We start from the raw sequence: 26,702 nt of genomic DNA, 5'->3' as shown, positions 1-26,702 counted from the left end.
AATTGTACTCAACATATTTATTGATTGCTTAACACAATCAAAAATTCTGTGTGTCTACTCTTCTCTAGTTATCTCAAAATGCCCTTTTACAATTGGTTTGTTTAAAACAAAGTACACACATTCAGTTCAGTTCAGTTCAGTCGCTCAGTCATGTCTGACTCTTTGTGACCCCATGAATTGCAGCATGCCAGGCCTCCCTGTCCATCACTAACTCCCGGAGTTCACTCAAACTCACATCCATCGAGTCAGTGGTGCCATCCAGCCATCTCATCCTCTGTTGTCCCCTTCTCCTCCTGCCCCCAATCCCTCCCAGCATCACAGTCTTTTCCAATGAGTCAACTCTTCGCATGAGGTGGCCAAAGTACTGGACTTTCAGCTTTAGCATCATTCCTTCCAAAGAACACCCAGGGCTGATCTCCTTTCGAATGGACTGTTTGGATCTCCTTGCAGTCCAAGGGACTCTCAAGAGTCTTCTCCAACACCACAGTTCAAAAGCATCAATTCTTCGGCGCTCAGCTTTCTTCACAGTCCAACTCTCACATCCATACATGACCACAGGAAAAACCATAGCCTTGACTAGACGGACCTTTGTTGACAAAGTAATGTCTCTGCTTTTCAATATGCTATCTAGGTTGGTCATAACTTTTCTTCCAAGGAGTAAGCATCTTTTAATTTCTTGGCTGCAGTCACCATCTGCAGTAATTTTGGAGCCCAAAAAAATAAAGTCTGACACTGTTTCCACTGTTTCCCCATCTATTTCCCATGAAGTGATGGGACCAGATGCCATGATCTTCGTTTTCTGAATGTTGAGCTTTAAGCCAACTTTTTCACTCTCCTCTTTCACTTTCATCAAGAGGCTTTTGAGTTCCTCTTCACTTTCTGCCATAAGGGTGGTGTCATCTGCATATCTGAGGTTATTGAGATTTCTCCTGGCAGTCTTGATTCCAGCTTGTGTTTCTTCCAGCCCAGCATTTCTCATGATGTACTCTGCATAGAAGTTAAATAATCAGGGTGACAATATACAGGCTTGACCTACTCCTTTTCCTATTTGGAACCAGTCTGTTGTTCCATGTCCAGTTCTTTTATTTATTTTGTAAAGATTTGTTTAATTTGTTTCATGTTTATTTCATGAACATTAAAGCACTTTATAAACTGTTAAGTCCTAAACATTTTCAGTTGTGTGTTGATATTTGTCTCTAGCATAGATGTATGGGACTGGCAAGATACTGAAAATTTTCCATTACTTCTTTGTTCTTGATTTGTCCCTCTTAATCCTGCTCATCAACAGCAACAGAACAAAAATGATAAATGTCTTCCTTCTTTTTAAGGTGCTCTACAATATAGTTCCAATTTGCTATTGCTGAACTCAGTTGGGTCCTACTCTTTGTGACCCCATGGACTGCAGCACCCAGGCTTCCATGACCTTTGCTGCTGCTGCTAAGTGGCTTCAGTCATGTCCGACTCTATGCGACCCCATAGATGGCAGCCCACAAGGCTCCCCTGTCCCTGGGATTCTCCAGGCAAGAACACTGGAGTAGATTGTCATTTCCTTCTTCCCATGTCCAGTTCTAACTGTTGCTTCCTGATCTGCATACAGATTTCTCAAGAGTCAGGTCAGGCGGTCTGGTATTCCCATCTCTTGAAGAGTTTTCCACAGTTTATTATTCCTCATTATATTTAGGAAATTTCCAAATCTACACACAAATAGAATAATGAACCCTGATATACCCATCAGTCAATTTCAACAATTGTCAACATTCTTCAATTTAAATTTCATCTTTCCCTTCTTTGTCTCCCTCCTGAAGTGAAGTGAAGTCGCTCAGTCATGTCCGACTCTTTGCGACCCCATGGACTGTAGCCTACTAGGCTCCTCTGTCCATGGGATTTTCCAGGCAATAGTCCTGGAGTGGGTTGCTATTTCCTTCTCCAGGGGATCTTCCCAACCCAGGCATCAAACCCGGGTCTACTGCATTGTAGACAGACGCTTTTACCGTCTGAGCCACCAGGGAAGTCCTCAGGAAGTCTCAGGAAAAATATAGGAAGTCTCCCTCCTACCAGTATTTTAAAGCAAATATCAGCCATGAGATTTATTATGTTAATTCTTAAGTATTATTGCTATCAGATAGTTTTTTCTTTTAGTGTTACCAAAGTATCATTTCTTTGTTCAACAATATTAATGATTCTTTAAGATCATGTAATATCTTCTGAATATCTAAGAAATGTCTTTTTTTCTTTCTTTCTTTTTTTTTTTTTACAGTTGTCTTGCTCAAATCAGGATTGAAATAAGAGCTCTTCTACATTCTGTTTGATTGATAAGTCTTGTAATCTTTTGCAGTCAGTAACTATTCCCTGTCCCTCTGTTTTTTTGTTTCTGATTTACTTGGTGAAGGACCTGGGTGACATTTTACAGAATGTTGCAGCATAGATTAAGATAACTATATTCTGGGGTCTTTTAACTTGCAGGTATACTTTCAAATTTTTTGTAGACTGATGGAGCTTGAGGCTTGATTAGATTTTTTTTTTTTAATTATCAGAATATTTCATAGGTGGTGCTGGGTCTCTGTTTTGCATTACTTAAAATTGTCGAGTTGAAGTGGTCCATCTTCTTTCACCTAATCACTTAGCAATATTTCATGACATTGCTTAGATCCATTATTTCTTAAAAATGTGTGAAATAATGAGTTTTCTAATTTTCTCATTCTTTTTACTTCTATTAGTTGTGAATCTTTTATAAGGAAAAACTTGTCTGCATCAACTATTCATAGGCTAAATTTTACAATGAATTAGGTTCAGAACATACCCAGTCTTTTCACCCTTTATTAATAAAGGTCAAATATTTAGCTTGTTCCCTTCTTGAAAATGGATGCTTACTTGCACATATAATTATTTATTATTCGGTGGGATGGTGGCATATTTACTTATATAAGGATTATACAGTCTTAGAGCATCTGATGAAATGTGACAAGATAAAAGAAAGTGATTATATCACAATTAGTAAGACCAACTTCCAGAATAGGTGTAGTGAATGGATTCTGGAAGCAGGCAGAAACTGGATTTACATGTTAGCTTTGTCACTCACTGGCTTCATGATATGAAGTTACCTAACTTAAAAAAAAAAGTATTTATAGCTGTGCTGTATCTTCATTGCTGCACAAACTACTCTCTAGTTGTGGTGTGTGGGCTTCTCATTGCGGTGGCTTCTCCTGTTGCAGAACACGGGCTCTGGTGCACATGGGTTTCAGTAGTAGTGCCATGTGGGCACAGGAGTTGCAGCTCCAGGGCTCTAGAGCACAGGCTTAATTGTTGTGGCACATGGGGTTAGTTCTGCAGCATGTGAGATCTTCCCAGACCAGGGATGGAACCAATGTCTCCTGCCGTGGCAGGCAGATTCTTCACCACTGAGCCACCAGGGAAGCCCCAGTTACCTAACTTTTTATGTCCCAGTTTTCTATTTGTAAAATAGTAGTATTGGTGCCTACATCATAAGATTGTTTTGAGGGTTTAGATAATTCCTGTAATTAGCACAGTGCCTATATTAATGCAGTGTAATTAGTTTAGGTAAGCAGTGTAATGTGGATGAATGAATCCTAGTTACTATCAAAAATATATTCTTTATCTTTAAAATTTTTATGCCTTTCCTTATTTTGATGTTTAAAGTACTTCATAATTAATTTTTATCTAATGACTATGATCTACTTAAGATCTAAATTAACCTATTATAACCCATTACCAAATCTAATATAAAATGTTCCTAGGAGATAAGAACATTTTACAAGTATCTTTATAATATACAACATGATATATTTCTAAAACCGTGTAGAAATCAGTGGGTCTAAACTTGTGAGAAAGGAATGTCATTATCTAAATTATCCCTTCATTCTTTTCTCTGTGTTTTAAAAAGAACACCTGTTTTTAACTTTACTTTAAAAAGGATAAACATTCATTGATTAGACATCTGTATCATGATTCCTTTATTATTTTGAATAATCATAGGGTCTCCCCCCATAATTAAACAATCTCAACATCTAGAGCATTTATGTGTCACAGTTCTTCCTGTCCTTAAATAGTACCCTTCATTTAGTTGAAGAAGATTGAGGATTATTATTTATGTTTGAAGAGTGATGCTTCCCTTTCAGACTTCCTTTCCTTTCCAATTTTAGGTTTTGGATTTAAACATTGTTAATTTACAGGAAGCAACTCTGAATTTATTGTAACTCTGTCATTTTGAGTTTCCCTATAGGTTTGGAGGGGCATCCCTTGTTGTGCTAACGGTAAGGAGTCTGCCTGCCAGTGCAGGAGATGTAGGTTTGATCTCTGAGTTGGGAAGATCCCCTGGAAGAAGGCATGGCAACCCACTCCAGTATTCTTGCCTGGAGAATCCCCATGGACAGAGGAGCCTGTCAGGCTACAGTCCATAGGGTTGCAAAGAGTCACACATGACTGAGCAAATTAGCACACATAGGTTTGGAGGTAATTGCAAGGATTGACCTCCCAACTTAAATAACTTTATGAGTACCTGGGGCTTAAGCTTTTCCTTCTTCACTGCTCTTAAATGAATAAGCCATAAACTGTTTTTAAAGCCATTGTTAGCTGTGTTATTCTGTGTAGGACTTAGGAAGATTGGAAAAATATATGAGGAAGTATAAAATATTGGTGCTGAGAAATTCTAATTAAAAAATGTGCATTTCAATAAATATTTTTCTGTAACTTTTTGGTGACTATATTATAAATTCACACAGACTTATAAGTGACATAGAATTTCAGAAATTCCTCTGTGCTGAAGTTTTTAAAAATATCTTTAAAATAACATCTTGGTGAGACTATCTAGATGACTTTACACCAAACTTCATAATTTCTTTTAATCTAGTGGAGCTATGGAACAGGCATGATGGGAACAAGGAATTAGGTGTATATCCCAGTTTTGCCAGTGTGAAGAATAAGCATCAAGAAAAAAACATATAGCATAAGGCTTAGAAAATGTCAGAGCACTTTTCTTTGGTTCACATGTGTTGTACATAACTGCTAGCAGGGAGAAAGATGTTTCTGAAAGTGCTCTTAAGATTTTTAAACTTTTAAATTAGAGAAATGCAAATCAAAACTGTAATGACGTATCACCTCACACCAGTCAGAATGACCATCATCAAAGAATCTACAAATAGTAAATCGCTGGAGGGGGTGTGGGGAAAAGGGAACACTCCTGAGCTGTTGGTGGGAATGTAAACTGATAACAGCCATAATGGAGAAGAGTATGGAGACTCTTAAAAAAACTAGGAATTAATCTATTAATACCATATGACCCAGAAACCCTACTACTAGGCATATACCCTGAGAAAACCAGATTCTAAGAGACACATGTACCCCAATATTCATTGCAGCACTATTTACAGTAGCAGGACATGGAAGCAACCTAGATATACATTAAGAGATGAATGCATAAAGAAGATGGAGTACATACATAAAGTGCAATATTATTCAGCCATAAAAAGGGACAGATTTGAGTAGTGAGCTGGATGAACCTAGAGCCTGTTAAGTAAAAAGTGAAGGCAGTCGGAGAAAAATGAATATTGCGTATTAATCCATGTATATGGAATCTAGAAAAATGGTACTGATGGACATATTTGTGGGGGAGGAATGGAGACAGAGATGTGGAGAACTTGTGGACACAGCAGGGGAAGGAGAGGGTGGGATGAATTGAACAAGCAGCATTGCACTGACATATATACACCATTATGTGTAAAATAGATAGCAAGTGGGAAGTTATTATATGATGCAAGAGCCCAGGCTGTTGCTCTGTGATGACCTAGAAGGTGGGATGTGGGGAGGAGAGGGTGGCTCTAGAAGAGTGTTGGCTTCTGGATTTTGTCTTGTTTAGGAAAATCTATCCTACACAACTATTATGAGATTTTTCTTTAGTATTTTTTCTAATATTAGAAATTTATTGTCTCTGGAGGCTGAAGTTCAGAATCAACTTGTCAACAGGGCCAGTGTTCCCTTTGTTGCCTGTAGGGGAGAACCCCTCTTTGTCCCTAGCTTTCGATGGTTTGCTGGGAGTCTTTAGTGTTTCCTTGGCTTGTAGCTGCAACATTTCAGCATCTGACTCTGTCTTCATATGGTGTTCTCTCCTTGCGTGTCTGTCTTCGAATAGTCTTCGCTCTTTTTACTAGAGCATCAGCCTTGATGAATTAAGAGCAGTCTATTCTAGCATGACTTCATCTTAATTATATCTGCAAAGATCTTGTTTCCAGATGAGGCCACATTCTGCGGTGCTAGGGGTTAGGACTTCAACATATCTTTGTAGAGGAGACTGACACTTCTGATTTCATAATTTTCTTTCTCAGCAACCATTTTAGTCATTTTCATCTCACTTAATTTTTATGTGACCCTAGGCATATTATATTCTGAAATCTTTAGTGTCTTTATTCATAAAATGTGCCAATTCTAGAGACTAGGATTTAAAAAAAAAGTTAAACTATAAAGCACGTACAACTAAAAAACATGTACAAGACATGTAGGACAATTTTTGGCACTTGTCAGGTCTTACTGAATGAAGTCTTCCTTTCCATTTTTTTCCCCTAAATTGCCATTTAACTTAGAAGGCCCATTTAGTTCTGTATTTAATTTTGACCAATTTAAAAGTCATCCTTATTCTGATAGTTTACAGTCTTAAGTGCATATTACTGTGTAATTAATTACAAGGTTATGCAAAGTTTCTTACTGATGAATCAGTGCTCGGAAAATTGTTTTAATTTTATACTTTTCATTTACTTTTAACATGCCATTACCAAAACTGCACATTGTTTTGAGGAATTTAGTCACATGAATTTATATTTTTTAGGGCATATACTTTTGCTTTTATTTTCCAAATGTTATCATAAATAAAGTTTTATATGGTTGCTTTATTTGTGTCAGTAAACCAAAGTGTAATTGTTAACGGCTTGCTCTAAAGGGTAACAATAATGAGCATTTATCATAAATGAGCACTTTTGTGCCTAGTCCTAGATTATTGTTTCAGGTTTTACTGTGAACCAGTATCCATCTTAAAACTATATCTGTCCTAAATCTTCTAAGTCATTTTAAAAGTTGTCATCTGATCATGCTATGTGTACCACTAATGGGTGTGCAGCTTTATTAATTTTATTCCCTTGTTTTCAGTTTTGTTTTCTTGAGTAGATATTTTTGGTTTTAATTTTTTACTTTTCCATAGATGTGTACATTTTATTACATTATCGAGATTGTAAAATAATCTATGTAAGAGTTAATTTTATTTTCTAATTTTGTAACCATGAAGAACCTGCTACTGTGGGTATCTAGTAGGCATTCAACAAATCCTTAATGATGAGTGAAATGCTTAAATTTGACAGTATACATATTTATATGCAAATTAATTATCCTTATTGAAATCTTACTAAGAGGTACTGTGGTATGTAGTCTTATATTTTTAAAGTTGCTGAAAGTAAGTGCCATTTCTTCAGTAACTCATTTCTAAAATAGCATTTGAATTACAGGTTTTCCACAGTGATGTTATATGTATTTTTAAAGGTGCTGAATGGCATTGATTTCACTGTGTGTAACTGCATATTTATGTTCAGAGAAAATCTAAGTGCTCTAATAGGCAGTAAGAATTTTTGAGATATGAATTAAATCATTGTTCTCTTTGGTGCTATATGGCTGAAAAATGTTAAGGGCTCATACATCCTCTCTCTAATCTCCTTGTTCCAAAATATTTTACATTTGTTACCACAGTAAATGTTAGGATTATTGCTTGATAGAACTAACATACTTTGAAGTCAGATAGCTATGAATACCTATAGAATTTTGTAGTTACAACCTCTGTTAAAACTTGTTTTTGTTTTAATTTTTTTGTGACTCCGAGTCTGATTGTTAATAGTATTCCATTGTGAACTCTGGCCCAGTCAGAATAGTATTCCTTTGTGAACTCTGGCCCAGTCAGATACAGGTACAATGATTCCATTCATCTAACCTCTGATATGAAGACTTAAACATTGTTAATTTTCTTCTTTTTCTTTTCTTAAACATTTTCTGGTGCTTCTTTGTTGATATTTCCTCATAATCAATTTTAACCTGAAGGAAGTGAGGCATACAGAGAGGCACCATATGTAACTGAGTATCCCAGGAATGACATTTGGAGTAGATACTGATTACTTATCTGAAAAGATTGTGTGACTTTACTATTGTAGATTAATTTTACTAGTTTTGTTGTTGTTTGTGTTTTCTCATGTTGACAGGGTTGCTTTAGACACTCTTGCTGCATTGCTAAAATCAAGTAAGTTTTTAAATACTAGAAATACTAGATACTGTTTTTCTGAGTATTCTAACTGCTATTTTAAAGAAACTGGAAATGTAGATTTAGTTAACAGTTATAAAGCTTGTTCGTAATAATTTAACGTCAAAGTTGATTTTATCTTTTAGAGCAGTTGATTGATGTATAACTAATATCATTTATGTTTATTGAGCTCTAACTTGTTTATCAGTATATTTATATAATTTCTTCAAGTATATCAACTTCCTTTCTCTAAATTACTTATATAAACATAAAGCCTTGTTAATAGGGGAAAGTAACATGTAAATATACTATAGTATCATTTTGAAAAAGTGACCATAACATGGCCTTGAGAACATTTACTATGAAGAATATCTTTGACAACTACTATCTCTATAAAATGTATGATTTTCAATTAGAACCTCCTTATTAGAAATTTTATTTCTACCATAAATTCAGATTTGTAACATTAAAAGTGGCTTAATGTAAATTTAGAGTTTATTGAATGCATTTAGAAACTAAAACATTGTTTTTTTAATCTTTGAAATTGAAGTGTTGGAGGAAATGTGTCATATGTTGCTTTTGGAGAGTAACCATCTACATTATGTGGATCTGTCTCTTCGTGATACCCAGTATCTATATTTTAAATATTAATTTTCTTAGCACTCCCATTCTCACTGGTTGATTAAATTAACATTGTATTTAACCATGATAACATTCAATCCTAAAGATCTATGTTGATGGCTTTTGATGTTATTTTTCCCCAAAACTGTCTATCAAGGGTGAGACCAACTTGCCCTTAAGTTTGAATTATGAGAAGAATAGTAACAAATGATTAATTGATTGAAAATCTGATATTTGATAATGATTTGTTAAATTAAAAAATAACCTTAGGTATTAGTATTATAGCTGCTATATTCAGTTGACAGTTTTGTCCTTTAAATGTGTAGTATTCAATTAGATTAGCTGTATAGCTTTGTTTTCATATATGATGTGATAAACTGTAGACCAAGATTAGGATACTTGGATTAATTTCAGAAATATCTGTAGCCTTGCTTTGATGTGTCCACCCTGCCTTTGTTGTTCAAGGCGTTTAAACATTAATTTTTAAATTAATATAGGTGTATATTTTTGATTTAGAGTAGATTAAAATAGCCATTAAGCTAAATTTTTATTAAAGCTTATTACTAATTTGTAGAATCACTAATGACAAAGTCACTAATTCTAAGTCAGGAAAAACTAAAACATGAGTTTCAAGGATTTATAGAAATCAGTAACCTAAAATGATTGAAATGCTGATATCTTCAGTTTTAAATAATAATCTTTCTTTTACTCCCTCCCTTTTTCTCCTTCAGAGGAGGATGGTAGGCAAACATATCTGGTAAAAACGTAACTGACAAGTAGAATGACTCTGGATTGCAGATAGCTGTGTACTAAGGGTCACTCACTGTGTGTTATGGACAGGTTTCTTATTTACTCTTCAATGAAGAACTTAAATATTTCTCATAAATACCATTTAGGCTTTTGGGAATTCCACTGGAAACACAGTTTGTGATAGGAGTTTCAGTAATTGTAATGTCTTTTAAGAGAATCATTCTTTTAAGACATTATGATAGTAATATCTTTTAAGTATTATTGGTGATACTAAAAGCTAGTAAGCTAAAGGCTTATATATTCCAACTAGTGTAAACAAAAATTATATATATATTTGTTTAAAAGACATGAAACTATTATTAGTTAAAACTATTTGAACTTTTTATAGATCGCCACCCAGCACCACATGGGTGCTCCAATGATAAGAGTGCAAGAGAATGTGCAATACCAACTCACTGAGGTTGTTTGGTTAGAAATACCAGTCTCTTCCTCATCTATGTTTACGTACAAAATGCCAGGCTCATGGCATGAACATAAAGATAATGCAGCAGTAAGGCTGTGCTGCTTTTAGTTGCCTGCAATACTGGTTTTAAATGTGCTAATACACACCTAAAACATAGGTAAAGACACTGAGACCAACAAACTTCTTATTGCCGTCTTAGACATTATGTTCTGATATTAGAGAGCTGAGAGAAACTCATGGGGTAGGAGGGGTGCTTTCTTATGTGAAAGGTCTTTAGTACCTCTATTGTATGTTTGAAAGAGCTACTTTGCTTTGCCTGATAGCCACACCTTAGCAAACTAGCTCTTCCAGACACAAAAATAAATAGAATGTTCTAACATACAAAGTTAATTTTACACAAATATTGTAATGGAAGTTGCAATAATGATAGTGGCTTTTAAGAAAATCAGAGTCACAACTAGTAAAGGCTTATATATTCCTTTTGGTGTAATCAAAGTCAGTATATTAATAGGTTTTAAAATATATGAAAGTTTCATTAGTATTAACATTTGGAAAGATACAACCTTAATTGTATTCAAGATATTTTGATATTTATTTACCTCAAAACAATAGATAGGCAGATTTCTGGAAAATTATACTTTGTTATCTGGAACTTGTCATATTTATTTTGTTAGCTAAAAATATTTAAATATGTGGTTGCCATAGTTTTTCTTGGAAAAAAGGAATTATAAGAATTCATTACAATATTATGGTTATGTTTTCAATTTGACTTTACTGATGTCTTTTATTATTTTAAAAATATTCTTTTTCAATTTTCTTTGTTAAAGAAACTAATGCCAGGAGAGCTGTAGACAGAGGATATGTGCAAGTCCTTTTAACAATTTATGTAGATTGGCACCGCCATGATAATCGGCATAGAAACATGCTCATTCGAAAAGGAATTTTACAGAGTTTAAAAAGTGTTACGAACATCAAGTTGGGAAGAAAAGCATTTATTGATGCCAATGGGATGAAAATTCTTTATAACACTTCGCAAGTAAGTTTTTAATTTTCTTCCTGTTATTATGATTATCTATTAATGATAGGATTTGGTTCTTAAGAAAACTTACTGTTTCTAAAAGTACAATATGATAAATATATTTAAAAAATTTGAAAACCAAAAGGCACAATCATTTCTCACATGTGACCTTAGACTAAGTTCGAGAAAGTACTTAGTGTCTGTCTCTGCAAGATGAGATTTTTTTCCCCCGATAGGTAGAAGGGAGATGTATAAATCTTTTCCCTGGGCAGGAATGGATTCCATATAGCCACGTTTTCTAAGGCATGCTGTTATCTATACTCAGTTTTGTATGTTCCTTTCATAAATATTCATTAATCCTTTATGACCAGTAAGGGAGGTATGTTATTTGTGAGTGTTCTCTGTGTCTTTGTTCTGGAGAGAATATTTTTAAATAATGAAGGTACAAAAGTGAAACTTGGAGTTAGGGATTCTGGTTCTGCCAGCCATCGTACACATAAACCCTCTCAACAGTATTCTAGCATCTGTAGAAGGCTCTCGATGATGGGGAGTGGGGATGTTGCAAAGTAACCCTTTTATTTTTACAAGACTCTAGTTATTAGAATGAAATCTGTCTTCTTGAAAATTCCAGCCAACATCTTGATTGTGCCCTCTTGGTCTTACACATGACAACTAATCTTTTTGTGGGAGTAGTTAAGATATGTGAATACACATTTTATGTTAACTCAGCTTTTTCTATTGTAGATCAATCATATGTACTTATTTTTACTATTCATAAAATAGACAGTATATGAGGAGAGATTGGGTGATGGTTTATGCCATTTCACATTTCTGAGTCTTAGTTTCTCAGCTATTGAGAGGTCAGATGTGAAGATTTCTGTTGAAAATCACACAGGTTATCAAAGTGCCATTTAAAGCCATCTAGATGTCAATTGTCAATAATAACTGTTAAATGAAATACTTTCAAATGTCCTGTTCAAGAGCCCTTCTTAAGATTAGATAACAGGATAGTAAATTAAATTCTTATAACTTAAAATTGTGATATTCAGGCTATTCTTTTCTAAGTCAAACAGCTAATTTATTAGAGGTGCTATTGCATGATAACTTATAGAATTCTGAGAAAGGCTCAGCTAAATGCACATTCCTTTTTATTTCTTACATCTTTCTTTATGAATTTTTCTTCTTTTTTTCTTTTCTATTAAATTTTGATTTTATGCCCTAGGCTTGCTAAAATGCTCCCTAAGTCACTCATAGGTATTAGTGCTTTGGTGAGTTCTGGAACCAAACATGGTACTGATTTCTGCTAAGTTAGGATGTGTGAGGAAAATTGCTGCCAAATTTGCCATATGAGGTTCTTACAAAGAGATATTTCAGATTAGTCAAAGCTACTTTATAATTATGTTAAAAATATTAGGTTTTGTGATATATGCCTTTTGAAAATTATTAACACATTATTTTCTGAAGTAGCATAAACTTGTTTCACTTATTCACCAAAGGCACATTAACTTTTTTTTTTTTCCTTTTCTTATAAAACAGGAATGTTTGGCAGTAAGGACCCTTGATCCTCTTGTCAACACCTCCAGTCTGATAATGAGGAAATGCTTTCCTAAAAATCGCCTGCCACTCCCAACGATTAAAAGTTCTTTCCATTTCCAGTTACCTGTTATTCCTGTGACTGGACCTGTGGCCCAGCTCTACAGTTTACCTCCTGAAGGTAGGACCACATGGTTCTTGCTGGCTTCCGGTGGTTGTTGGAATTGTGTGACTTTATCTATTTTTGCTTTTGTTCATCTCCCTAGCAAAAGAAGGCTTTAATGAACATGCTATGCTTTCAGATTACTTTTTAGTTAATAAATATTTCTTCAAATATAAGAAATTATGGTTGAGTGATTAAGGGAAAGAATGTGGGATATGCTACATATGTGTAAATGTGAATTGTGAAGAACTGTCAGCACCATGTAGAAACAATATTTGATAGCTTATATAAATTTTCAAAATATAAGAATGTATAAACATTCTTATAAATGTTTAGGTAATTATATTTGAGCTTACATTTGTAGCTTTTTAATGAACTTCATTTTTAAAAGTTAAAATGCCTAATCACTAAACCAGTTACAGTTTTATGTTCAACAAAACTTGCACCATTACTTCAGTTCAGTTCAGTTGCTCAGTTGTGTCCGACTCTGCAACCCCATGAACCGCAGCACGCCAGGCCTCCCTGTCCATCACCAACTCCCGGAGTTTACCCAAACTCATGTCCATTGAGTTGGTGATGCCATCTAACCATCTCATCCTCTGTCGTCCCCTTCTCCTCCTGCATTCAATCTTTCTCAACATCAGGCTCTTTTCAAATGAGTCAGCTCTTCACATCAGGTGGCCAAAGTATTGGAGTTTCAGCTTCAACATCAGTCCTTCCAATGTATACCCAGGACTGATTTCCTTTAGGATGGACTGGTTGAATCTCCTTGCAGTCCAAGGGACTCTCAAGAGTCTTCTCCAACATCACAGTTCAAAAGCATCAGTTGTTCTGCACTCAGCTTTCTTTACCTGATAGAAAATACAAAATTATGGTAAATTGAATCTTTGTCATTTTGGTACAATACTGTGTACATAGCAAAGGAAGTAAGAGTTTACGTATCTTAATCTGAGGACAAAAAAGCAGAATTTTTTTGATAAGTGCTAGCAAATTAAGAAGAGAACGTAATCTAGGCTATTAAAATTTCTACAGTATTTCCTCATTAGTTGATCACTTCAAAAAAAAATAAAAGATCTTTTATTTATAATTGAGAGCAATTCTTTGAAGTAAGTGATTTAAGATAATTTTAAAGTAAATTTAATTAGTTTCTTATCATTGATATATCACAGAGTATAGTCTTATGATTTCATTTCTAAAGTAGTTATTAAAATAGTTTAGTCTACACAGACTGTCAAAATGGATTATTTACAAACTTCGTTTAAAAGGTATAAGTCTAAGACTAAGTCTGGGACTTGATTAAAGATAGCTAAGTGAAAGTAGTTATCTAATTCCATTCCATTCTTATTCCGTTTAAAATTACGAACAGACTTTATAAATAGAGGGGAAAAAAACTGTACTGAATCTGAAAACTAGATAAAAGGAGCATTCTCATGGAATAAACAGGATGTGCAACAAACATGGTGGAGAAAAGAATAGATGAAAGAAGAGTGTCAGCTCTAATTCACTGTTCTATGAAATGCAGTTTCTCTGGCTTTGGATTGAGGGCCAGATTGATATATCACTGAACTAGAGATGATTACTTATATCAACTAACAAGCCTTCAGGAAGAAGATGTGAGAGAAAGATTCTAATGACACTTGCATAGACATATGGAAAACACAATTTTTCTCCTCTTCATCACTTTCTCACATATCAGGCTTCATTACATTTATCAGTTTTCATTATTTTTTATCTTCCTCAGTTAGACTGTAAATTCCATGAAGATAAAACTGTTGTTTTTTCCTTCATTTTATCCTCAGCATCCATTAGATTGCATGAGACACAATGAATGTGCATTTAACATTTGTTAGTGAATGAATTGAACTGGCCACAAGACTTATTCTCTTGAACATTTAATGCCAAAAGATAGTGAAGCAGCCTCCTTGGAGATTTGAAGGAAAAGAGTTCTTACTCAAGATTTCTGAACCCTTATTAGTTGCCACTCGTATGTAAAGGTAACATATTCTTAGATATGCAACGGTACAGAAGCATATTGCCCAGGTCCCCTTTCAAGGATACAGGAGCATATTGCCCAGGTCCCCTTCCTGAAGTAATTACATGAAATATTACTCCAGCCAGGCTAGTGATGAATTAAGAAATCAGGTGTGCAGAGACCTGAAGTAATTACATGAAATATTACTCCAGCCAGGCTAGTGATGAATTAAGAAATCAGGTGTGCAGAGACATGGTAGTAGAGTAATTGTATTTAACATTAAAAATTGTTAAATTATGTATTGCTAAATAGTTGTTCTACTGTTATTTTGAAATATATTAACTAATTTTTTTTAATTAACTAATTTTTGATGAAAGATAATATATGGCTGTCACAAACTGGGTCTTTTAATAATATATATTCATATATTTATCAATATTATAATATTGCTATATTTATAAAATGGTAATTATAGAAATAGTGGCCCAAATATGTGTTTTAAAATGTAAAAGTAACATCTAGAACAGAGATCTATAGACTAGAATCTACTGAACCATAGAAATCCATGGTTCTTAGTCTCTAGACTAAGTCCAGTTCTGGACTAAGTTCCTAGTTGAGAGACTAAGAACCCTTTGAAATTCTATATAAAATTATGTATATGTTTTTCTTGGAAAACATTCTTGAAGTGCTGCTATAGAAAAGCAGGAAAACTTCAAAGATGTACAAAATCCTGAGAATGCTGAATGCAAAGCAAGAACAAGCAAATCAGTTTCAGTAATAAGATATCTAAATGAATAAAATACTCCCAGTAAAAAAAGAGACTCTCTGATTGGGTTAAAAACAAAATCTAAGTAGCTGATAGATCTGGAAACTCTTGAAATAGTAAGATGGAACTCTTAAACAGATTGGCAACTGTATATCTGTTATTCCCAGCTCAAAACAGGTGAGGAAGACATTACTACCCTACAATATGTACATACAAAACAAAATGTTTAAAACAAGATAGCAAAGATGATTTTATGCAAAGTAGATAATAACATGTGCCAAATACTAAAACAAAGGTAGATAAAGCTATAATTATTTAAATAATAAGGATAAATTGATAGAAACACAGCATTAGTGAGTGATTTTAATGTCTTAAGTTCTTGGTAAGTTATATAGAGGAGAGCCAGTCAATGTAAGTGGATGCTAAAGATACCTCCTGTTAATACATTTGAAAATATATTTGAAATGGACAATATTTTATGGAAATATAAATAACTAAAATTGACTTGGGCTTCCCTGATAGTTCAGTTGGTAGAGAATCCGCCTGCAATTCAGGAGACCCTGGTTTGATTCCTGGGTCGGGAAGACCCTCTGGAGAAGGTATAGGCTACCCACTCCAGTGTTCTTGGGCTTCCCTTGTGGCTCAGCTGGTAAAGAATCCGCCTGCAGTGTGGGAGACCTGGGTTCGATTTCTGGGTTGGGAAGATCCCCTGGAGAAGGGAAAGGCTACCCACTCCAGTATTCTGGCCTGGAGAATTCCATTGACTTTGTAGTCTATGGGGTTGCAAAGAGCTGGACACTACTGAGCGACTTTCACTCAAAATTGACTTACATAGTAGAAAACCTGCAATCAAGAGTATGCAATCAAGTTGTCTTCAGTGAAGGCATCAAACAGTAGGTTATTTCTCTCAACTTTCAAGAAATTTTCCTATACTTGATTTTCCAGAGCATGGGAAATAAAGAGAAGCTTAGAAACTAGTATGATGCTGAAATCAAAACCTGAAACAATTTACAGATCATTGTCACTAATGAAGATAAATATAAAAATCTAAAATATTAGCAAATTGAATTGAGCAGCATTTTCAGATTTAAGACACTTTGACAACATAAGGATTATTTTAGAAAGTAAGTTTATTGTAATATTAAGACTTTAATGAAAATTTATCAATATATCAAAGAAAGAAGAACAGTGATTATCTTAATAAATACCATGAAAGGGGTTGATAAAAATTATTATTAGTTCCAGATTAAATTTCTTAATGAATCAAGGAATATTTTCCAAGCTGGCTGTGTATTATCTAACTCAGATCAGTAACGAACATCACAAATAGTTATGAAGTGTTAGAGGAAGCCTCTCTCGACCTTTATTCGTTAACATTGTTTTGAAAGCTCTAGTGAGATCAGTAAGACAGGGAAAGGAAAGATACTAATCATTAAAAGAGTGAGATAAAGTTATATCAGTGTCTGTGGAGGATGTTGCTGTTTATGCAGAAAATTGAAGCAAATCAATTATAAAGTGTATCTTAGACCAAATAAAAGTTCAGTGACGTACTATTTACAAGATAAGTGAATAAAATTCACTAGCTTTCCTTTGGGTGCATGTGTATGTTTACTTGTGTATGAATTTGATAGACATAGGCACACAATAACCATTAGAAAACACAAAGAGAAAGATCACATTTTTAAGAGCAATAGGACCAACAAAATAAATCCTATTGGAATATACATTCCAAAACCTTATGAAAAGTGCTGACTCATACTTTTAAATTATTATATCATACAGATATTGTCTAATTTATCTAACTGGTTTCCTATTGATAGCCATTTTAGTTTTTTTTCCCCTGTATCTTTGTCTTTACTATAAATGAGCCAAGAACATTTTGAAAATTAACAAGGATGATTTATATTCCCTGCTTTTAGTTGTGAGATTAAGTTATTAATGTAATAATTGATTTTTAGTGTTGATGGTATAAAAGTAGATCATTGGAATAGAAAAGAAGGTCTTAGATACTCTAAGCTATATGGCATTTCACATCTGGAGTATGAAACCAAAGGAAAATACCTATAAAGGAAGATATTTGACAGGTTTGATTAAAAATTAAAAACATATTTTCTCTCTGATGCTGAACTGCATTTTCCCTTCTTCCTATCCAAGGCTTGTCTTTCTTGTTTGCAGTAGGCTTTTCTGAATTCAGTTCCTTCTTTCTTCCTAACAATTCTTTTTCCAAATATCATTTCCTCTGTTTATCTAGAACTAACTGCTGTTAATACACTGACATAAATAGACTCAGTTACTATATGCAATATAAATAGTTTTTTCAGTCTTATTTCCAAAAGAATTTAGAGCAATTTGGTAACTGTATTAGTTGGGATAGACTGAGCTGCTGTTAGCCAGTGACCCAGTATAGTACCCTCGTCACTCGAGCAACAGTAGTAATAACGGACATTTTTATAACATATACTCTTTGCCTGGCACATTATGTGTATTAACTCCTTTAACTCTCCCAACAACACTATGCATGGGTATCTCCATTTTATAGATGAGGATAGTGAAAGTGTAAGTGTTAGTCTTAGACAAAAATAACTTATGTAACTTGTTCAAGGTCATGTAGTTAGTAAATGGAGGAGTCGGGATTTGAATTGGGTATTCTGTCTCCAGAGCCCATTTGCTATATTGCCATGAAATAGATTTTTTTTTCCTTTCACATATCCATTCAGAAGATGGGCTTGTCAGGTGATCCTGGATAGTAGGTATCTGTCCACCATGTCATCAAAGGAAAAAGATTCTGTTTTCATCATCTCCTATGGTGTTTTCCTTATGTGCATGTGGAAAATGGTAATGAAAGAAGATGGAGGGCAGTTTCCTTTTTAAAGAATGTGACCTGGAGTTTGTATTGACAACTTTGCCTCACATACTGTTGGCCAAAATTTAATCATGACTGTAACTACTGTGAAGGGGGCTGGAATCTATAACCTCTAGCTAAAACTCAGAGGTTCAGGTACTAAACTGAAAGAGAGAACAGATACTTGGAGAGTGGAAAGGAGTTTATAATCTTCACGGTAATAAGTCACATTGGAAATAGAATTAAAAAAGAGTCTAAAGAAGGTTACATCAGCAAAATGGAGGGGTAGAAGGTTCCAGTGCTCATCTTCCCTGCAAATACAGCAAAAACAATAAGTAGCAAATGAGAATATGATGTAAATAGGTAGCTCTGGATTAGAATGAACAAGCATCAGAAACCCTGTAGAGCACAAAACCCAAGAATGGCCACACAGAAAAGTACAGGGAGCATTTTATTTCTATCACTTGATCTCCCAGTCCAGGGCAGTTTGGCATCAGGAAGGTTCTCCTCAGTAGAGTTTTTCCCATGGAGAGCAGAAGAATCCCAGTGAGCCTGACCACTGTGTATCTCTTATGTCCCTTACATTGGCAGGTGGCTTCTTTACCACTAGCACCATCAGTAACTGAACTTAAAGAAATGGAGATCTGGGAGTTATCTGAAAAAGAATTCAAAATGATTAAGGAAGCTCAGATAATTCAAGAGAAGACAGATAAACCGTTCAGTGAACTTAGGAAAACTATACATGAACAAAGTGAGAATTTCAGTGAAGAGAAAGAAATCATAAAAGGAACAAAACAAATTCTGGACCTGAAGAATACACTGAATAATGCAGTAGAGAACTTCAGTATCAGGCTTAGTCAAGCAGAGGAAAGAATCTGTGAACTTGTAGACAAATCTCATGATATTATACAGGCAAAGGAAAAAAAGAAATTAGAAAGAAAAAGAGTGAAGAAGGCCTATGTGAATAATGGAACACCATTAAATGAAACAACATCTATGTAATGGGAGTCTCAGAAGAAGAAGAAGAGAGAGAAAGGGAGAGAAAACTTACTCTAAAATATAATAGCTGCAAACTTACCAAATCTGGTGAAGGTATGGCTATCTAGGTGCATAAGCTCAAACATTCCCAAATAGATTCACCCCTAAGAGATCTTCACCAAGACATTACCATTAAGCTCTTAAAGATCGAAGGCAGAGGGAGGATTTTCAAAGCAGTTAGAGAAAAAATTAGAGATACCTTCTAGGTAACAAGGTACATGTGTGCCAAGTTGCTTTAGACTCTCTCTCTGCGACATGGACTGTAGGCTTCCAGGCTTCTCTAAGGGATTTTCCAGGCAAGAATACTAGAATGAGTTGCTGTGCCGTCCTCCACAGGGTCTTTCTGACGTAAGGCTTGAACCCACTCTTATGTCTCCTGCATTGGCAGGTGGGTTCTTTACTGCTAGCACCACCAGGTAACAAGGTACCTAGCTACAAGGTAATCCTGGTAAGCCTATTAGCAAACTTTTCAAGCAGAAGCTTTGCGTGCCAGGAGAGAGTAGGATGATATATTCAAATTGCTTGAAGAAAATAACTGTCAATAAAAAATACTTCACCTGTCAAATTTCCTTCAGAAATGAAAGAGATATAAAGACTAAAGGAAAATAACAAAAGCTGAATGCCCACTCTGACCATTTTATTTAGCAAAGTACCAGATATTCTAGCTATAGCCATTAGGTTAGGAAAAAAGAAAGAAAAGACATTTAATTCATAAAGGAAGAAATGAAATCATCTCTGTTTGCAGTGACATGATCTTATAAGTAGAAAACTGTAACATCTCTACCAAAAAACTGTTAGAACTAATAGATGAATTCAGTAAAGGTATAGGATACAAAATCAATATACAAATCATCATTGTATTCCTATACACTAATAATGAACTATCTGAAAGAGAAATTAAGAAAGCAACCCCATTTACAGTAGCATCAAGACAATAAAGCACTTAAAAATAAGTTTTACCAAGGAATTGAAGACCTATGTGCTGATTAATAAAATGTTGTTGAAAGTCGTTGAAGTAGACACACACACAAATTGAAAGATATCCTGTGTTCTTGACTTGGAAGAATTAATATAAAAATGTTCATGCTGACCAAAGTTATCTTCATAATCAATATAATCCCTATCAAAATTTCAGTGGCATTTTTCACAGAAATATAAATACTATCTTAAAATTTATATGAAGCCATAAAAGACCCAAATAGCCAAAGCAGTCTTGAGAAAGGAGGACAAAGTTGGAGGCATCACACTTCCTGATTTCAAGCTTAGTTGTTCAATCTCTCAGTCATGTCCAACTGAAGCTTCAACTTCAGCGTCGGTCCTTCCAGTGAATATTCAGGGTTGATTTTTTTTGGATTGAGTGTAAGCTATTGGTAATCAAAATAGTAAAGTACTCAAATAAAGCAGGCGTAAGAGCTGGAACAGCTCTTAGAGAGCTCTTAGAGAGCCCGGTCATAAGCCCAAGCATAATACGGTCAACTAAGTTTTGATGAGGGTGCCAGCAACACACAGTGGGGAAAGGACAGTCTCTTTAATAAATTATGTTGGGAAAACTAGGTATCCACATGCAAAAGAATGAAGCTGGACCCCTATTTTACACCAGCCACAAAAATTGACTTGAAATGGATAAACTGTATATATAAGACCTGAAACTATAAAACTCCTAGAAGAAAACTTAGGGGAAAAGATCCTTGATGTAGTTGGTCTTAGCAGTGATTTCTTGGTTAAGATAACAAAACCATAGGCAACAGAAGCTAAAATAAACAAGTGGGACTGTATCAAACTAAAAAGATTCTGCACAGCAAAGGAGAATTTATTGAAAAGGCAGCCTATAGAATAGGAGAAGATATTTAGAAACTATATATCTAATGAAAGATTAATATAAAAAATACACAGAACTCATACAGCTGAATAGTACAAAGGGAGATAGTGCAATTAAAAATGGGCAAAAGACTTGAATAGACTTTTTCCCCAAAGAACGATGTACCAATGGCCAGAAGATAATGAAAAGGTGCTGTATACCAGTAATCATCAGGGAAGCACAAGAGATACCCTCTCACACCTCTTAGAATGGCTATTATCAAAGAGACAAGAGACAGCAAATAGCAAGGATTTGGAGAAAACAGAGCCCTTGCACTCTGTTGGTAGGAATGTAACATGGTACATTATCTTAAAGAGATAAAAGCATACTCATGTTCATTTCATCATTATTTACACTAGTCAACATTTGTAAATAACCTTAATGTCTTTCCATGGATAAAAGAAAAGTGATTTGTATAGATGATTCAGCCAATAAAAAGAATAAATATCATTTGTGACAGCATGGATGAATCTGGAGGGCATTTATGCTAAGTGAAATGTGCAAGACACAGAAAGACAGATACTGTGTGGTATCACTTATACATGGAATCTTTGAATTAAGACAAAAAAAACCAGTTTCAAAGAAACAGAATAGAATTTTGGATTCCAGGGGCTGGGAGAATGGTAAATGGGTGATAAGATCCAAGGGTGTACATTTTTAGTGAGTTCTGAGGGTCTAACATATAGCGTGGTTCAGTTCAGTTCAGTTCAGTTGCTCAGTTGTATCCGACTCTTCGCGACACCATGGACTGCAGCACGCCAGGCCTCCCTTTCCATCATCAACCCCTGGAGTTTACTCAAACTCATCTCCATTGAGTTGGTGATGCCATCTAACCATCTCATCCTTTGTAGTCCCCTTCTCCTCCTGCTCTCAATCTTTCCCAGCATCAGGGTCTTTTCCAATGAGTCAACTGTTCACATGAGGTGGGCAAAGTATTGGAGTTTCAGCTTTAACCTGAGTCCTTCCAATGAACACTCAGGACTGATCTCCTTTAGGATGGTCTGGTTGGATCTCCTTGCAGTCCAAGGGACTCTCAAGAGTCTTCTCCAACACCACAGTTCAAAAGCATCAATTCTTCTGTGCTCAGCTTTCTGTATAGTCCAACTCTCACATCCGTGTATGACTTCTGGAAAAACCATAGCCTTGACTAGACAGACCTTTGTTGGCAAAGTAATGTCTCTGCTTTTGAATATGCTATCTAGGTTGGTCATAACTTTCCTTCCAAGCAATAAGCATCTTTTAATTTCATGACTGCAATCACCATCTGCAGTGATTTTGGAGCCCCCTAAAATAAAGTCTGTCACTGTTTCCCCATCTACTTCCCATGAAGTGATGGGACCGGATGCCATGATCTTAGTTTTCTGAATGTTGAGCTTTAAACCAACTTTTTCACTCTCCTCTTTCACTTTCATCAAGAGACTCTTTAGTTCCTCTTCACTTTCTGCCATAAGGGTGGTGTCATCTACATATCTGAGGTTATTGATATTTCTCCCGGCAATCTTGATTCCAGCTTGTGCTTCTTCCAGGCTAGTGTTTCTCATGATGTACTCTGCATATAAGTTAAATAAGCAGGGTGACAATATACAGCCTTGACGTACTCCTTTTCCTTTTTGGGACCAGTCCGTTGTTCCATGTCCAGTTCTAACTGTTGCTTCCTGACCTGCATACAGGTTTCTGAAGAGGCAGGTCAGGTGGTCTGGTATTCCCATCTCTTTCAGAATTTTCCACAGTTTATTGTGATCCACACAGTCAAAGGCTTTGACATAGTCAATAAAGCAGAAATAGATGTTTTTTTTTGGAACTCTGTTGCTTTTTTGATGATCCAGCGGATGTTGGCAATTTGATCTCTGGTTCCTCTGCCTTTTCTAAAACCAGCTTGAACATCTGGAAGTTCACAGTTCACGTATTGTTGAAGCCTGGCTTGGGGAATTTTGAGCATTACTTTGCTAGAGTGTGATATGAGTACAATTGTGTGGTGGTTTGAGCATTCTTTGGCATTGCCTTTCTTTGGGATTGGAATGAAAACTGACCTTTTCCAGTCTTGTGGCCACTGCTGAGTTTTCCAAATTTGCTGGCATATTGAGTGCAGCACTTTCACAGCATCATCTTGTAGCATTTGAAATAACTCAACTGGAATTCCATCACCTCCACTAGCTTTGTTCATAGTGATGCTTCCTAAGGCCCACTTGACTTCACATTCCAGGATGTTTGGCTCTTGGTAAGGGATCACACCATTGTGATTATCTGGGTCATAAAGATCTTTTTGTACAGTTCTTCTGTGTATTCTTGCCACCTCTTCTTAATATCTTCTACTTCTGTTAGGTCCATACCACTTCTGTCCTTTATCAAGCCCATCTTTGCATGAAATGTTCCCTTGGTATGTCTAATTTTCTTGAAGAGATCTCTAGTCTTTCCCATTCTAGTAAATGTGGCATTGTGTATTTGAAAGTTTCTGAGAGTACATCTTAAGCATTCTCACCACATGTACGTGTACACACACATACAAGGTGTTAACAGTGCTAGCCATGTGAAATGAAGGAGGTATTATCTTCATCCTGACAGTCATTTTACCATGATTTACCATTTTACCATATATCATTATATCTTGCACTTTTAATATACAGTTATATTTGTCAGTTATTCCTCAATAGAATAAAAAATAAAAGCAAAGGTGGGAACATATTCTTTAAAAATATTCTCTACTTTGTCTCAATGCACTCATTGCTTACATGAGTCCTCTCAGAGCTCTCCTCTATGCTTCTTTCCTTGTGTCCCCCACAGCCATGCCCTCATGGTTTTTGCGTTCTATTTCCTGGGCTTTCTCTAATGTATGTTCGTTTTTCGTCCTCATTACTACTGTATTGGTCCACGTAGTTATTGTCTTTTCCTCTGTTCACTGGTCCCCTTCCACATCTGTGTTCTGATGCTCATGCCTGTCAGAGCGATCTTTTCAAAAGTCTTAAACCACTGTCCTCTTAAAAATCCCTGGTACTTGTCTTCTATTGGGTGAAAATCTAAACTACTTGGCCTCTCGTACCCTTCACTTCCTCATTCTTCTGTGCTTTTCCTAGTACTTTCTCAAGCATGCAAGTTAAGTCATGATTAACTTATTATTTTCCAAAGATATCATTAAAATTATTTTCGGGTTATCATTTCTTCTTCTTAAAAGCCACACTCACACACTCTTAAGTTCACCCAGAAAGTTGCTATATTTTCCTCTAAGATACTGCTTACTACTTGTTTTGTGAAGTGTTTACTAATAATCTTGGTCCTAAGCAGTTTGTATTTACTTCCCGTCCCTGTTTTCCCATGGCATTTTTACGTTTATGCCTTCATTAGCATATATCTTTTATGTTATAATTATTTTTAGTCTTTCTCTATTTAACTTCATAAGTGCCCTGAGGGCAGAGACTGCATTTACACATCTTTTTAAAAATTCCCAGCACACAACACAGTGCATGGCACATGGCAGTCATTGAGGGAAATAAATGGGAAGTGAATTGTAAGTGGATGAAAGTAGTTATTGAAATGTATCATAAATAGGAAACAAGATGTTTCATTCAGGCTGTTGCAATGTAAGACATTAATTTTTTAGAACTTGCCAACATTAGTAAAAAAGCCCATACATTTTTAGAGTGCTTTTTCAAATTTTGAAGTATTTTCACTTCATCTCATAGGTTTTTCAACACCTGGGACAACATTAGAGACATTTTTTAATAAGAAAATGTAATTTACTTTTCCTTTAGTAATTGAGATACTGGTGCTATATATATTATATAACATTCTACTTTTGGATGTGCATGTTATAGAATGCTTACCTCTGACCTACTTATAGCACATTTTGTATCACAGTGGATGACGTAGTAGATGAAAGTGATGACAACGATGATATTGATTTAGAAGCTGAAAATGAAACTGAAAATGAAGATGACCTAGATCAAAATTTTAAGGTTGGTATAAATTCCTGTTTTAAGTCAATTTTATGAATGTATACATTTGTAGAAAAAAGATTGGGTAGATATATATATCTATTGAAAGTGAAAGTCACTCAGTCATGTCTGAGTCTTTGCCCGAATTCTCTGGGCCAGAATACTGGAGTGGGTAGCCTTTCCCTTCTCCAGGGGATTTCCCAACCCAGGGATTGAACCGAGGGCTCCTGCATTGCAGGCATATTCTTTACCAGCTGAGCCACAAAGGAAGGCCAAGAACACTGGAGTGGGTAGCCTATCCCTTCTCCAGCAGATCTTCCTGACCCAGGAATCGAACTGGGGTCTCCATCCATTGCAGGTGGATTCTTTCCCAACTGAGCTATCAGGAAACAGTAGATTAATTTGTTTTATCCACATCTTTTTTTATCATGAATAACTGTGGACGCTAAGCTATTGAAATGAAAATAATGTTGCTTTAAATACATTGTCTGAAAAGGTCCTTAAAATAAGATATTTTCACTCTTTTCTGACCAGAGAGATTTTATCTAAAGTTTCTGACTTAGATTTTAAAGTCTAAGGAAATCTAAGTTTGAGTCACAACTTATTTTGCTTTATTGGTAGAGGGGGTAGTGGTAGAGGGGGCCATTTTAGAATCTGTAGAAAAACATCTGTTTAATTCCTTCATTTTTCAACTGTTTAGCTTTTAGTACCTTCTGGGGGCAGAGAGAGTTTATTTGACTCTCGTCTCCTTGGGCCTTTTTGTCTTGAAATGCTACATTGAAATTGGTTTACACTGAGTATTTGACTGTCTTTGGGGATAGAGTCTAAGATCCTGGAAGGAGATTTCTATCTTAACAGCAGATGTAGAACCAGTTTTATGTGATAACCAAGGCAAGCTTTGGCAAAATTGTAAAGGTAGCCAGTTTAGAAAACATGATGGTATGCATCCTGGCGTCAAGAAGCTACAGAGAAGAAAAACAGCACAGGCTCTGGAAAGAAAGTGAAGTTGCTCAGTCGTGTCCGACTCTTTGTGACCCCATGGACTATAGCCTGCCAGGCTCCTCCATCCGTGGGATTTCCAAGGCAAGAATACTGGAGTGGGTTGCCATTTCCTTCTCCAGGGGATCTTCCTGACCCAGGGATCAAACCTGATTCTTCTGCACTGCAGGTACTCTTTACCGTCTGAGCTACCAGGGAAGCTACAGGCTCTGGTGTTCAAGGCAAAAAATCTGGGGTAACTGTATGTTGGTGGTTCTGGATTTGATACGGTGAATGAACTGGTAGACTCTGAGTCAGGGCAGGTCAGCAGAGTTTACATTCTGTATACAAAGTGTTCCTTAGATAGCAGGAGGTATATTAAAATCAACTGTTTGGATTTATTGGGATATGAGTGTTTAGACATAGTAAAATTTCATAGATTAACACTAAGTTTATAATTTAAAGTTTTGTATGTTGTTGGAAACAT

General features: G+C 35.5%; 1 protein-coding gene across 3 annotated transcripts in view; it reads left to right on the top strand.

Moving 5' to 3' along the window:
• Nucleotides 1-26,702, top strand: part of AGTPBP1 (ATP/GTP binding carboxypeptidase 1) — a 191,923-nt gene that overhangs the window by 63,694 nt on the left and 101,527 nt on the right. For all 3 annotated transcript variants that reach the window (XM_061426061.1, XM_061426060.1, XM_061426062.1), the window contains 4 exons: nt 8,247-8,284; nt 10,946-11,154; nt 12,673-12,850; nt 25,161-25,258. In XM_061426061.1, the coding sequence (XP_061282045.1) occupies nt 8,247-8,284; nt 10,946-11,154; nt 12,673-12,850; nt 25,161-25,258 (523 nt within the window). The remainder of the gene's footprint in view (nt 1-8,246; nt 8,285-10,945; nt 11,155-12,672; nt 12,851-25,160; nt 25,259-26,702) is intronic.

This window comes from Bos javanicus, chromosome 8 (genome assembly GCF_032452875.1).
Source record: "Bos javanicus breed banteng chromosome 8, ARS-OSU_banteng_1.0, whole genome shotgun sequence".
NCBI classification, from domain to species: Eukaryota; Metazoa; Chordata; class Mammalia; order Artiodactyla; family Bovidae; genus Bos; species Bos javanicus.
This window is presented reverse-complemented; position numbering and strand designations above follow the sequence as displayed.